Source organism: Fundulus heteroclitus, unplaced genomic scaffold (assembly GCF_011125445.2).
Source record: "Fundulus heteroclitus isolate FHET01 unplaced genomic scaffold, MU-UCD_Fhet_4.1 scaffold_84, whole genome shotgun sequence".
Lineage (NCBI taxonomy): Eukaryota > Metazoa > Chordata > Actinopteri > Cyprinodontiformes > Fundulidae > Fundulus > Fundulus heteroclitus.
Genome location: NW_023397296.1, coordinates 1152524 through 1166866, shown reverse-complemented (window position 1 = coordinate 1166866; position 14343 = coordinate 1152524). Strand labels below are relative to the sequence as shown.

At 40.6% G+C, this 14343-nt stretch overlaps 1 protein-coding gene across 4 annotated transcripts in view; it reads right to left on the bottom strand.

Moving 5' to 3' along the window:
* Positions 1-14343, bottom strand: part of rce1a (Ras converting CAAX endopeptidase 1a) — a 146307-nt gene that overhangs the window by 18796 nt on the left and 113168 nt on the right. For 3 of the 4 annotated variants that reach the window (XM_036134523.1, XM_036134521.1, XM_036134520.1), the window contains 2 exons: positions 1259-1330; positions 1082-1144 (listed from right to left, as the gene is read on the bottom strand). The exons of the other annotated variant lie outside the window; for it this stretch is intronic. In XM_036134523.1, the coding sequence (XP_035990416.1) occupies positions 1082-1144; positions 1259-1330 (135 nt within the window). The remainder of the gene's footprint in view (positions 1-1081; positions 1145-1258; positions 1331-14343) is intronic. 4 annotated transcript variants of the gene reach the window in all.

The window sequence follows — 14343 nt, the reverse complement described above, 5'->3', positions numbered from 1 at the left end:
TGTGCATACTCCGGGCACGGGTTGTCTAACGACTCCCACATACGCGGGCCAGAAAAGGACTATCAATACACTATCAGGATGGACGCTTGGTGCATATAACCTTATTTTATTTTGATCAAAGGGTGTTTTTTTTTGTCTTTTTCTATAAGCATACAACGTGGCTATATACCTTTAAGTATTTCAATTTAGTTTCCCTGCGACAGACTGGCGACCTGTCCAGGGTGTGCCCCGCCTCTCGCCCAGTGAATGCTGGAGATATGCAATAGCACCCCCCGTGACCCTATGAGGGATTAAGTGGGTCAGAAAATGGATGGATGGATATTTCAATTTATTGTTACCTGTGTATTTCCCGTTTTGCAATTATCCTTCTTAATTCTTATTCTATCCAGACCTCCATGGCTACCATACCTGACTACAATGGGTGATGTCTCTTCAGATATAGAAGGCCTCGTGGAAACCATGGATCATTCAAGCTGACTCACAGAGCAGTTTACTCACCTCATCCATAAGATACTTGCAAGACTACAAAAACACACAATCTGCTTATACCGATTTATATAAATATATACATGTTCACATTGACCCACAACACACGCATGTTCCCTTAAATTACTAAAAACCATTGCCCCTCCCCAGTTATAGTAATTAATTAGTACTAATATTACTTTATTAATTGTAGTGCTCTTAGGAAATGCAACCAGTGTGGAGAGACACATTCGTGCCTTAAACTTAATTTGTATTGAGTAAATACAAGTATATAATAAAAAAGAAAATTTAATTTGATAACATTTATTCCTATTTTTTTAATCAATGATCAGGAAATGTTCCTGGATTTAATTTCAGAAATCTGTTCACTTAAGATAATCAGTTCCTTTTGAGGAAGAGGGTTTTTAGAGTGGTAACATATTGTATTTAAAGTGTGTATTGTTCATTTTGTGCAGCTATCCAAGAATCTTTTCACTCATTTAATTAAGAACCAACTGTAGGTGTTCAGGAGTGATCAACTACTCTGTACAACATTAATCTTTAACCTTCAGTTATCCACATGCAGGCAATAAATTAACAATGAAAGAAACCTCACCTGTTCTGATAAAGATGAAAGCAGTGTAAGCACCAAATAGCGCTGTGTAGGTGAACTGAAACACTGTGGCAAACCAGAAAATATTTAATCAAATGCTTATTTTTTTCATGTTTGGGGATGCTAACAATAAACGCAGAGCAATCTGCAAATATCAATATAAAAGAAGTAATCTCTCACCTGCTGAGAGGAAGATCCCTGATAGTGTCCCCTGTCTGAACCTCAGCAACTCTATGACATGGTGGAAATGAGCTGGAATAGAGGCCACAGAAAACATTCACAAATGTAGCAAAAATCAGGAGTTTTGATGTGCAGCAAAGACAACAGCTGTAGGAATAAATCCAGCCCATCCATCTAAAATGCTGCTGCTATGCCAACTTAGAATTAGTAATTTCTTATGTTCTTCTCAAAGGATATAAACACTTTTTTCTTTTGCACTAAGACTCTTTAATATGCACCCACATAAGGTTGCTTAGAGGTATTTTGGTTAATTATCAAATTGAGAGGTAATCTTACTATGGTAAAATAATGTGTATAATAAGGCACAAAATAGTTTGTTTACAGGTATGAAATGTTTTTAGGAAGGGCAATATAATACAAAATAATATGTTAAACTTTACATACTGGAAGATTAAAGGTATTGAATACCAGGAACATTTACTTGACAGAACTGAGTTGATCACTTTTGCCAAATTAAATATGCAATATGGCATTAGTAAAAATAAATTCTTAGAATATGAACAAATCAAATCTATAATTAGAAATAAATTTAACAATATTGAAGGTGGTTTACAAATCCCAACTAAAATATTAGAGTTTCTAGATTTAAAACCCCCCAAACTACTGTCTAAATCATACAGGACACTGACTAAACTTGATGATTCAATACCGTCTTGCTGTGTGTATTGGTGCATTGTCATCCTGATACACGGCACCTCCTTCAGGATACAATGTTTGAACCATTGGATGCACATGGTCCTCCAGAATGGTTCGGTAGTCCTTGGCAGTGACGCGCCCATCTAGCACAAGTATGGGAGCAAGGGAATGCCATGATATGGCAGCCCAAATCATCACTGATCCACCCCCATGCTTCACTCTGGGCATGCAACAGTCTGTGTGGTATGCTTCTTTGGGGCTTCTCCACACTGTAACTCTCCCGGATGTGGGGAAAACAGTAAAGGTCGACTCATCAGAGAACAATACATGTTTCAAATTGTCCACAGCCCAAGATTTGCGCTCCTTCCACCATTGAAACCGACGTTTGGCATTGGCACGGGTGACCAAAGGTTTGGCTATAGCAGCCCGGCCGTGGATATTGACCCTGTGAAACTCCCGACGGACAGTTTTGGTGGAAACAGGAGAGTTGAGGTGCACATTTAATTCTGCCGTGATTTGGGGAGCCGTGGTTTTATGTTTTTTGGATACAATCCGGGTTAGCACCCAAACATCCCTTTCAGACAGCTTCCTCTTGCGTCCACAGTTAATCCTGTTGGATGTGCTTCATCCTTCTTAGTGGTATGCAGACATTACCCTGGATACCGTGGCTCTTGATACATCACAAAGACTTGCTGTCTTGGTCACAGATGCGCCAGCAAGATGTGCCCCAACAATTTGTCCTCTTTTGAACTCTGGTATGTCACGCATAATGTTGTGTGCATTGCAATATTTTGAGCAAAACTGTGCTCTTACCCTGCTAATTGAACCTTCACACTCTGCTCTTATTGATTCAATGTGCATTTAATGAAGATTGGCCACCAGGCTGGTCCAACTTAGCCATGAAACCTCCCACACTAAAGTGAGAGGTGTTTCAGTTTCATTGTCCAACCCCTGTAGGTGCTAAGCCATTCAGGGATTTATAGACCAACAGAAGTATTTTAAAGTCTATTCTCTGAGAAACAGGGAGCCAGTGTAAGGACTTTAGAACTGGGGTGATGCGCTCTACTTTCTTAGTCTTAATGAGGACACGAGTAGCAGCATTCTGGATCAGCTGCACTTAACTGCATACACCACTCCGCTCATCTTAGGTTTGGGGGTTTTGTCCCTCGGATGCACCAGCCTCTGTCTGATAGTCCTGTTTGGTTTGAAATGTACTGGGATTTTGTGTTTGGAAAAAATACTTGAGTTTTTCAGAGACTCCAGCAACATATGGGATGACGACAATGTTTTTGCGTTTATTCTTCTCACCATTATATTCTGCAGCATGTCTTTTGGATTTTCTTGCTGATTTGACAAAGCCCAGTTAGGGTACCCACAGGTTTGGGGGGCATCCTTGATGTGTTTCTGCTCTTTGTGCTTCCCTTCTGTTTTAGTAGGGACATGCTCGGTGTTGTAAGGTTCTGATGACAGAAAGTTTGTGCTCCAGTGGGTGGTGTGAGTCAAAAAGAAGATATTGGTCTGTGTGTGTGGGTTTCCTATACACTTCAATGTTGAGGTTTCCATCTCCTTCCATGCTCACCAAACAGTCCAGAAAAGGTAGCTTGTTGTCGTTGGCATCCTCTCTGATGTTGTTGTCCACCGAGTTGATGTGTCTTGTGAAAGCTTCCACTTCTTTTACATGGGTTTTGACAAATGTGTCATCCACATATCTAAACCAGTGGCTTGGTGGTGTTCCTCTGAAGGTGCCCAAAGCTCTCTTTTCCATTCTTCCACATATAGATTGGCCACAATTGGTGACAATGGAGATCCCATGGCACAACGATGCTTCTGTCTGTAAAAATTATCACTGAACTTGAAATAAGTTGTTGAAAGACAAAGGTCCATTAGGGTACAGATCTGGTCCGGAGTGAAATTAGTCACTAAATTAACCTAAATAACAGGAAAGTCAAATAACTGCCAGGGGCAGTGACATCAAATCCTACCTGAAACTGCTGACTAAGGATACGCATAAATACGGTAAGATTGTTATTCACGCTGGCGGTAATAACACCAAGTTACGGCAATCAGAGCTCACTAAAGTTAGTGTTGCTTCGGTGTGCAAGTTTACCAAAACAATGTCGGACTCTCTGGTCCCCTGCCTGATCTGACCAGTGATGTTTAGCTGCATGTCATCATTCAACCGCAGGTTGTCTAGGTGGTGTCCTGAAAATGATGTGGGCTACATTGATAACTGGCAAACTTTCTGGGGAAAACCTGGTCTGATCCAGAGAGATGGCACCCATCCCACTTTGGATGGTGCAGCTCTTCTTTCTAGGACTCTGGCTGGATTTATTAGTTCTCCAAAATACTGACAACCTAGGGTCCAGACCAGGAAGCAGAGCCATAGTTTAACACACCTCTGCAAATTCTGTACGGTTACCCACCTATTACCCTATTGAGACGGTGTCTTTCCCACGGCCAAAACTAAACAGATAAAAAAAACGCATCTAAAAAGGATCAAATCATAAAAATCTAATAAAGATCAATGACTCAACTTGAACCAAAATAAAATTAAATGTGGTTTATTAGATATGAGGTCTCTCCCTCCAAAGACTTTGTTAGTTGTTGAATTGATTTCTGAAAATCGGATTGATATATTTTGTCTCACAGAAACCTGGCTACACGAGGACTACATTAGTATAAATGAGTCAACTCCCTCCAATTATTTCAATTTCCACTTCCCCAGAACTACGGGAATAGAAGGAGTAGCAGCAGCCATCTTTCAGTCTGATTTATTAATTATTCCCAGGCCAATTAATAGCTACAATTCTTTTGAACATTTAACCCTCAGTTTCCCTCATTCAAACTGCAAAGGGATAAAACATCTTCTCTTTGTTGTTTTGTATCATCCATCAGGCCCTTACTCTCAGTTTTTGGATCAGTTCTCAGACTTCTTATCTGATTTAGTGTTAAACACTGACAGGTTATTATAGTGGGGGATTTTAACATTAATGTTCACACTGAATGTGATAACCTTAAACTAGGCTTTAAAATTATCCTAGATCCAATTGGTTTTGCTCAAAATAATAATAATAATAATAATAATACATTTTATTTAAAAGGCGCCTTTCTAGACACTCAAGGTCGCCGTACAGAAGGGTAAAAAACAGAATGTCAGGAACAGAATCAAAACAAAAAACATTTAAAAAATAAATAAAAAATAAATAAATACCGAGGCTGGGACAGGGAAATTGATAATTAAAGAGAATAGGCGGTCTTAAACAGATGAGTTTTGAGTTGTGATTTAAAATTTTGAAGTGAGTCCGTGTTTCTAAGTAGGGGTGGTAGAGAGTTCCAGAGGCGGGGGGCAGAGCGGCTGAATGCTCTGCTCCCCATGGTGGTGAGACGGGCGGAAGGGACAGACAGGTGTAAAGCAGATGAGGATCTAAGAGCACGGGAGGGGGTGGGAATGTGCAGGAGGCCTGACAGATAAGGGGGGGCTAGGTGGTGAAGGGCCTTGAATGTCACCATGAGAATTTTATATTGAATGCGGAACTGCACGGGGAGCCAGTGAAGCTGTTGGAGGACCGGAGTGATGTGGTGGATAGAGGGAGTTCTTGTTATGATGCGAGCAGCTGAGTTCTGGACCAGTTGTAGTTTATGGAGTGATTTCTGAGGAAGGCCGAAGAGGAGTGAGTTGCAGTAATCCAGTCGGGAGGTGACAAGGCTGTGCACAAGTATGGCAGCAGTGTGTGGGGTAAGGGAGGGACGGAGGCGGTTGATGTTTCTTAAGTGAAAGTAGGCAGACCGGGTAATGTTATTGATATGGGATTGAAAAGATAGGGTGCTATCGAGGATGACACCCAGACTCTTAACCTGGGGGGAGGGGGAGATGGAGGAACTGTCAATAACAAGTGGGAAACTGTCAGTTTTGGAAAGAGTTGATTTGGTGCCGATGAGGAGAACCTCAGTTTTACTACTGTTTAATTGAAGGAAGTTTTTGGTGAACCAGGCTTTTATTTCACAGATGCAATTTGTGAGGGAGGTGGGGGGAAGAGAGGACGATGGTTGTGTGGAGAGGTAGAGCTGGGTGTCATCAGCATAGCAATGGAATTGGATGTTAAATTTGCGGAAGATATTGCCAAGGGGAAGGAGGTAGATGATGAAGAGGAGGGGCCCGAGTACAGAGCCCTGGGGCACGCCTGAGGAGAGGGGGGAGGGGGTGGATTTGAGGGTCTTCAGTTGAATGTACTGAGTGCGGTCAGAGAAGTAGGAAATAAACCAGTCCAACGGAGTGTTAGTGATGCCAATGGAAGAAAGCCTACTGAGGAGAGTGGTGTGACAGATGGTGTCAAAGGCTGCACTCAGGTCGAGGAGGATGAGGATGGTGAGTAGTCCAGAATCAGATGCCATGAGGAGGTCATTGGTGATTTTGATGAGTGCTGTTTCAGTGCTATGGAGTGGCCGGAAACCAGACTGAAATTCTTCATACAGGCTGTTGGCAGATAGGTGAGTATGGAGCTGGGAGGCAACTGTTTTTTCAAGAATTTTGGAAATGAAGGGTAAATTGGAGATAGGACGGAGGTTGTTGAAGTTGATCGGGTCGGCACCAGGTTTTTTTACAATCGGAGTGATGGCAGCAGTTTTGAGAAGTGTAGGGACAGTTCCAGTGGTGAGGGAGGTGTGGATGATAGCAGAGATGAGGGGAACCAGAGAGGGGAGGCAGGTTTTGACAAGTTGTGTTGGGAAGGGGTCCAGTTGACAGGTGGATGGTTTGGATTTCCGAATGAGCTCTGTGATTTCCGAGACAGTGGGAAGATGGAAGGAGGAGAGCGACTGTGTAGGCGAGGGAAGATCTGGTGAGGTGCTGAGATGAGCCGTTGATCCAAGGTTTTGGTGAATGTTCTTGATTTTTCCTGTGAAGTATGACATGATGTCATTGCAGAAGGAGGTTGTATAAAGGTGCGGGGGGAAAGAGTCCTTGGGTTTGATAGTATTATTGAGTATAGAGAAAAGTGACTTAGAGTTATGTTGATTGGCAGTGATTAAGCTCGAGTAATACTGTGATTTAGTGCTGGCAATGGAGTCCTTATAGTGAATAATGTGATTATTGTACATTTCTTTGTGTATAGTGAGACCAGTTTTTCTATAAAGTCTTTCGAGTTGCCGTCCTTTGGTTTTCATGCGTCGGAGATTTGGGGTGTACCAGGGGGCGGAGACTGAAAAAGAAACAAATCTATTTTTTAGTGGAGCAAGCGAGTCAAGGATATTATGGAGACCAGTGTTGTAGTGGATGACCAGGTCATCAGGGGTTAGCAGATTATTGAAGTCAAGGAGGCAGGAAGAGTGGATACTTGAGATAAGGGTGGAGGGATCAATGTTCTTTATGTTCCGGAAGGATATGAGGCGGGATGTTTTAGAGATAGAGAGGGTAATATTCACTTCAAATGAGAGGAGAAAATGGTCAGTTATGGGGAGTTCATCAGCTGTTATGTTGTGAGGGATGACGCCAGAGCAGCAGATTAAATCCAGAATATGTCCTTTGGAGTGTGTGGGGGTAGTGGTGTATTGCTGACATCCAAAACTCTCTAGGCAGGAAGTAAAGTCTTTGGTGAGAGGCAAATTGGTATTGTCCATGTGGATATTGAAATCACCCAGTAGGATTAAGTTTGGTGATAGAGAGGATAGGTGGGTGAGAAAATCGGCAAACTCTGTTAAAAAGGCACTATTCGGTTTTGGGGGGCGGTAGACAGCAGCAATGATGGTTGGAGTTGGGCCAGACAGCTTGCAGACTGTGGATTCAAACGTGCTTGAGACTGGCGCAGATACCGGCGAGACTTTCCAATTCTCGCGATGAATTATCGCGAGACCTCCTCCGCGCCCGGAACCACGGGGTTGAGAGATGTAAACAAACCCATTAGGAGTGGAATCGTTGAGCTGAGAGTATTCTTGGGGCTGTTGCCAGGTCTCGGTTAAACAGAGAAAGTCCAGTTTACGGTCAGTGATGAGGTCCTGAATGAGATGTCCCTTGCTTGTCAGTGAGCGGATGTTAAGCAGAGCAAAGTTGAGTGCAGTGTTGTTGCAGCTGGTGGTGGTGCTAGCCGACCGAGCTAGGCGGGCTAACACGCTGTGGTCGACAGCCCGGCTGGTGGAGCATGGAGGGCGACGAATCCCCCGTCGGGAGCTGGACCAGTTGGATTTTATTGCTGTTGAACCGTTGTGGTGGGAAATCCGGCGAGATCCTCGGTGGATGTATCTCCGGCGTGGCTGGAAGGTGATGTCCGGGTGAAGGTGGAGTGCCTCGGGCGCAGGTCCGGGCGAGTGACAGCGGAGCCGGAGCAGGTCAGCGGCTGAATACTGCAGCAAACCCGCCACTTGCAGGTGAGCGGGCAGTAGAAATATCCAGATGCAGACAAGCAGGATGTATGTCCTGTCGGTCCACATTATTAAAAAACGTCAGGTGAGGCTGAAAACGGGGCAGGACAGGTGAGCTACCGATAGTAGCCTAGTTGGGACGCACACAACCTGTAGTGCCGATGAATCGTGGCCGTGTTCTCAGTAAAAAACAATTGCACTGTCCGTTAAAAACAATTGCACTGTCTGTTAAAAAGTTACCGGTTAAAAAGTTACCGGTGAGCAAAGGCAGGGAGCAGCAAATACAAAAATTCCGGCGAGCAGCGGCAGCAAGTCGTGCCAGCGTTCACTCAGCTCAGCTCCAGCTCAGGTGTTCCCAGTGAGTGAGAAAATGTGTATAAAACCGACGCACTCTTGCCTTCATACTTTGGACCTTGTGCTGACATATGGCATTATTTGTGATGAATTATTTGCTCACAACCCTGTCCTATCTGACCATTTTTCAATAACCTGTGAGTTAAATTTAACTGAGTTCTCCACTCCCAAAAGAAGGCTTTATTATAGTAGATCTTTATTAGATAATTCTGTATCAAACTTTATAGAGTCTGTCCCCGTTTTAATATCCTCAGTATCACAGATATGCCCTGCAGATGGCAGCAAAGTTATTTCTTCCCATTCACAAATGGATGCCTTTGTTGATGGTGTCACTTCCTCGTTGCGTTTTGCATTAGACAATGTAGCTTCCTTGAAAAAGAAGGTGATTATTCACAGGAAGCTGGCTCCCTGGTCTAACTTAGAGCTGTGTTCTTTGAAGCACAATGTTAGGAAGTTGGAGAGAAAATGGCGCTCTTCACACTACTGTTGTATAAAAAGACCCTTCGCAGAGTTAAAGCAACATATTTTTTATTATTAATAGAGTAGAATGAAAATAATCCTAGATTCCTCTTCAGTAGAGTGCCAAACACACCCAGAGTGACAGCTCTGTTGATCTATCCAATCCCTTACCTCTCAGCAGCAATGCCTTTATGGTATTCTATATAAGTAAAATTGATTCCACCAAAAATAAAATCATTTGTATGCTGGCGCGGATTCAGGCGGGGGCGCAGGGGGCGCGCGCACCCCCCTTTTGGAGACCAAAAGTATTTTTTTAAAGAGCCCGGAATTTTAAACATCCTTCATAGAATTAAGATTAATAGCCAGCACCTGTCATTTAGAACGCACTGTGACGCCGGCGCGGCATAAATTGTCGTCGCAATCACCGATACTGGCGGCGGCATTTAGTGCCCAAATATGGGCAGTAATGGCGGCCTGACGTCACATCCTGTGTTGTTTCTTAGCAGAGGCAGTGCACTCATACAGCTGCGATAAACAACAATTATTTCGGATTCCCAGAGGACTTCACCATTGAAATTTTCTAGAACTATTGTTGAAGCAACAATGCCCACGTGCATGGCAGTTTGATGTTGCAATAAATCGGGTAAAAGTGGAAAAAACATTACAAAAATAAGGAGACCGCTGCCGCAGCAGACAGATTCAACTCACATCATTCTTTTTTGGTCTCCTTGCCTCAAACTGGTATGGCTGGATTTCGTCAAAAATCAGGTTGCTGTCAAGAAAGTCTTCTATATAATCCAAATCGCTCTCAGATGATGATGATAAATCCATGAAACTCCATCACTATCGTTAAATAATCACTCTCTGCCGCACCGGTCGTCGCCATCTTGGATAATAGCGCGCAGTGACGAGCCTGTTCTTCTTCTACTACTACTTCTTCTTCTTCTGTTGTGTTTTCTGGCAGTTTACATCCTGTGTGCATTACCGCCACCAGCTGGACGGAGATGTAATTTAGAAATATATTTTCCTATATATCTTTATATCTTAATGAAACTAAATTATATCTATACTTACACACTCACACACACATACACACTAAATCCTCCCAGCTAATTCTGTATCTTTTAAATATGTAATAAGTGCTTTAAATATTTTATCTGATTGATGCTTCCCTAATAAATCAGCCATCTTTACTGAACTCCCCAATACCCTTTCCAGTTCTTTCCTCTCTTTTATATATTTTCTACAATAAATCAAAACATGTTCTACTTCTTCGATTTCTCCAGAATAAGAACAATTACCTGTTGGATGTTTCCCTATTATTTTTAAACCAGTATTTAAACTAGTATGCCCTATCCTTAACCTGTTTATCCATATTTCCTCTCTTATATTCATTATACTATTATATCTTATGATAATATCTTTCTGTATTTTATATAAATGTCTTCCCTTTTCTTCTAAATTCCATCTCTCCTGCCATGTATTATTTATTTTATCTTTAATAATTACTTATATTTCCTTTCTACTTAGCGGGACATCATATTCAATTTCTCTTGCCTTAACTGCTTCTTTAGCTAATTTATCTACTTTTTCATTACCTAAAATTCCTTTATGTGCTGGAACCCATGTAAATTGAATACTTATTTTTTGTTGCTTTATACCATATATTAAATAACTGACTTCATCAAGAAGATCTTGACGGCTTTCAGATTTTGTATAGCATAAATATTTGAATTATTTACCCCAACTCTTACTTCGATTGTTCTATTCTTTAAAAAATCCTTAATCCAATTAAACATTTTTCCTTTAATTCCCATTTTATCCATCTTAATTAATAAACCCTCCTTCCAAAGCATATCATACACTTTTTCAATATCAAAATGTAGCTAAGAGCATTTATTTATTTACCTGAGCCTTTCTTATTTAATTTTCTAAACAAAAAATTGGATCTACCGTTGTCTGTCCACTTCTAAAACCACTCTGATAAGGAGATAAAAGACCTCTTTTTTCTATTTCTTACATTAATCTCCTAGTTATCATTCTCTCCATCAATTTACATAAATTAGAAGTAAGAGCTATGGGCCTATAACTAACTACTACTTCTTCTTCTTCTCTTTTTTAATAGTGGTTGGCAAACAACTTTTAGCACCACCACCTTCCAGATTGGAGTATGGATCAACCTTAATCTTATATTCTCCCCACAGAAAAAAAGTATGATGATCGTTAGAAAATGTTGATAATGAGAAAACATGGGGTTCTCACAAGTTGTGTAAAGTTGTAAAGTAATGCAATTTCAGGAAAACTTTTTCAAGTAACGGCAAAGTTATGAAAATTAAATTTTTGTTGCAGTTTTTGAGAAGTAATGAAAAAAGAGTGTAAAGTAAAAAAAAATACTGGACATTGACATGCATACAATAGTTATTGTGTAGTGTGTATTGTCTGATCTAAACCTTTTAGTGCCACATGCGTTTTATTGTTAAAACTAAGAATGGTCTCCTTTATGAAAACATACTAGGTATAAAACTATTGCCAAGCATCCTGCATATGATGAACGATGAGAGTGAGAAAGAGATCTTTACATCATATAAAGATGATCTACCATCAGGATCAACATTCAGGCAGGAAGTGAAGTTGTGGCACACAAAGTGGTCATCATCAGTGGAAAAACCCAGCTCTCTCTCTGAAATTCTAAGGATAACAAATATGAAGTGCTACCCAAACATTTCAGTTATACCTTTTACAAGTGCTTCTGTGGAACGTGCTAACTCTGGCCTTAAAGCAGTGAAAACTTTGCTGAGGTCAACAATGGGACAGGAAAGGTTTGTGGCTTTGCTACTTATGTATGTCCACAAGGACATTCATTTAGACATCAACAAAATCATAGACATATTTGCCCAGAAGCATCCCAGAAGGTTGACATTTGTAAACCCATTATCATCATCATCATCATAAAGTTGAAGGTGTTGTAGAAGAGAACAATATTCTTTGTCAAGTCTTACAGTTCTATTATAGGCTTATGGCTTAACTTCACCGTACATGTTCATTGGTTTAACTTACTTTAAAAAAAAAATTCTCAACATGGTTTATCTTGTTAAAATGTGTTAAAAAATCCTTTGTCACTTGAACTATACCAAACTGTTCTTAAGTCCTTGGGTCTTTCTAAGTATTTTTTTTCTTAATCTAGTTTATATGGTTAAAATATATTGTTAAAATACATGTATATTTTTAAAACTCCTTTTGTCACTAGAACCATACCAAACTGTTCATTAGTCCTCGGGTCTTTTTATTTCATTTTCTGTATACATATCATTTCTGGAAATAAAGAAAATCTTTGTTTGATTAATTGTTGATAAGGATAATTTTTTCTTCAAACTACTTTTTAACCTTGTGCATGCTGTAAAAACCACGAGATTTTGACTTAAAAACCCATTTTCAATTACAATAAGGTAATCATGCTAATTCCACTTATGTTCATCCATTAAAATTATTATCAATTAAAAAATCCTTAGATGAATAATTAGGGTAGTGTGAAAGAGTAAAGATGGCATTCTTTGGTCGTTTAGCCTCACATTGTCTCGACCCCATGACCCTTGACCCCATGACCCTTAGGTGCGCACCCCCCTTTGAAAAATCCTGGATCCGCCCCTGGTATGTATGTATTAACCACATGCTTTTAAAGTAGCTGTTATTAAACCTTTACTTAAACCATCTCTTAATCAAGATGACCTAATAAATTACAGACCTATATCTAATCTTCTTTTCCTATGTAACATTTTTGAGAAAGTAGTTGCTAATCAACTATGTAAACACTTAAAAAGTAATGACCTATTTGAAGAGTTTTAGTCAGGCTTCAAAACTCATCATAGCACTGAAACAGCTCTGGTGAAGGACACTAATGATATTTTCATGGCCTCAGATAATGGACTTGTGTCTGTACTTGTCCTGTTAGATCTCAGTGCTGCATTTGATACAGCAGATCACAATATTCTCTTAGAAATACTTGAAAATACATATTAGGCTGGTTTAAATCTTATCTGCCTGACAGATTCAAGTTTGTTCATGTTAATAATAAATCTTCAAACTCAAGGGTCACTTGTGGAGTTCCACAGGGATCAGTCCTTGGGCCAATTCTCTTTACTATATATATAATTCTGATTGGCAAAATTCCGCCCACCTCACCGCCGCAATCCGGTATCATTAAGTATAAATTATGCTGATACCAGACGTTACCAAAAAGTGTTTTTTTTTCCCACCACCACTTAGCGAAAAAGGAGGATGTACAGTTAATCATCGCATCCCTGGATCCACTCGAGTCCGCTGAACGTCAAGCCCGGAGGCTAAACCAAACAGGACACAGCAGCAGGGCGTCCACTAATTTTTCGTCCAGTCCCGTCAACGAAAACTCACCTACGACTCGTCATGTTTTCGTCATCAAAGATCCATGTTTAGCTTGTCAGTTTTCATTATGAAAAAAAAGGGGTGTCAACTAAATAATTTCGTCATCGTTGAAGAAAACAACACTGCCTGAATGCAGTCCCAACGCCTCAGGAGCTTTTTGTAATACAGCAAACCAAACAAGGCTTTATGAACAGCTTATCCTCGGTTACAATTATTTCTAACAAACTTGATTTATTTTTTGTTCAGGCCATGTTAACCTTTTCATGTATCTATTTAATTTGGGCCGGACATTTAATTTGAAATCCCAGAATTCATGTTTCTTTATTTTTATTAGACTCTCTCTCTGTCTCTTTTCTTTTTTCAAACTTTTAGTTCAATCTTTCATGTGTGTATTTAGGCCGTGGGCCAGAATCTGTAGGATGACTTTTCGTATGAACTGTCTGGGAGCAACTTTCTTCCACTTGGATCAGTTCCTACTGATGGCAGTGATGTAAAAAAACAACAACAATGTTCCTGCATTTTCACTTGCACATTAATAAGTTACAGCCAATAAAAACTATAAACCGTTCCGCTCCGGTCACGTAATTTTGCTGCTGAGCCAATCTGATGGCTATATTGTCAGCTGTGCGAGTGCAACCAGTTCATCATGGGTGCACCCAGATGAAGAATTCCCAATAATACAATTTTATGGTGCCAGTTGGCAGAGATCTTGATGGCAAGGAAAAAGAAATAGCCCAGTATTTTGCCCAATTTACTGTGATATCGCCAAGACCTGCTGCGCTAGGATACCAGAGGAATTGCCTTTAATCTAAATGGCAGAGGGA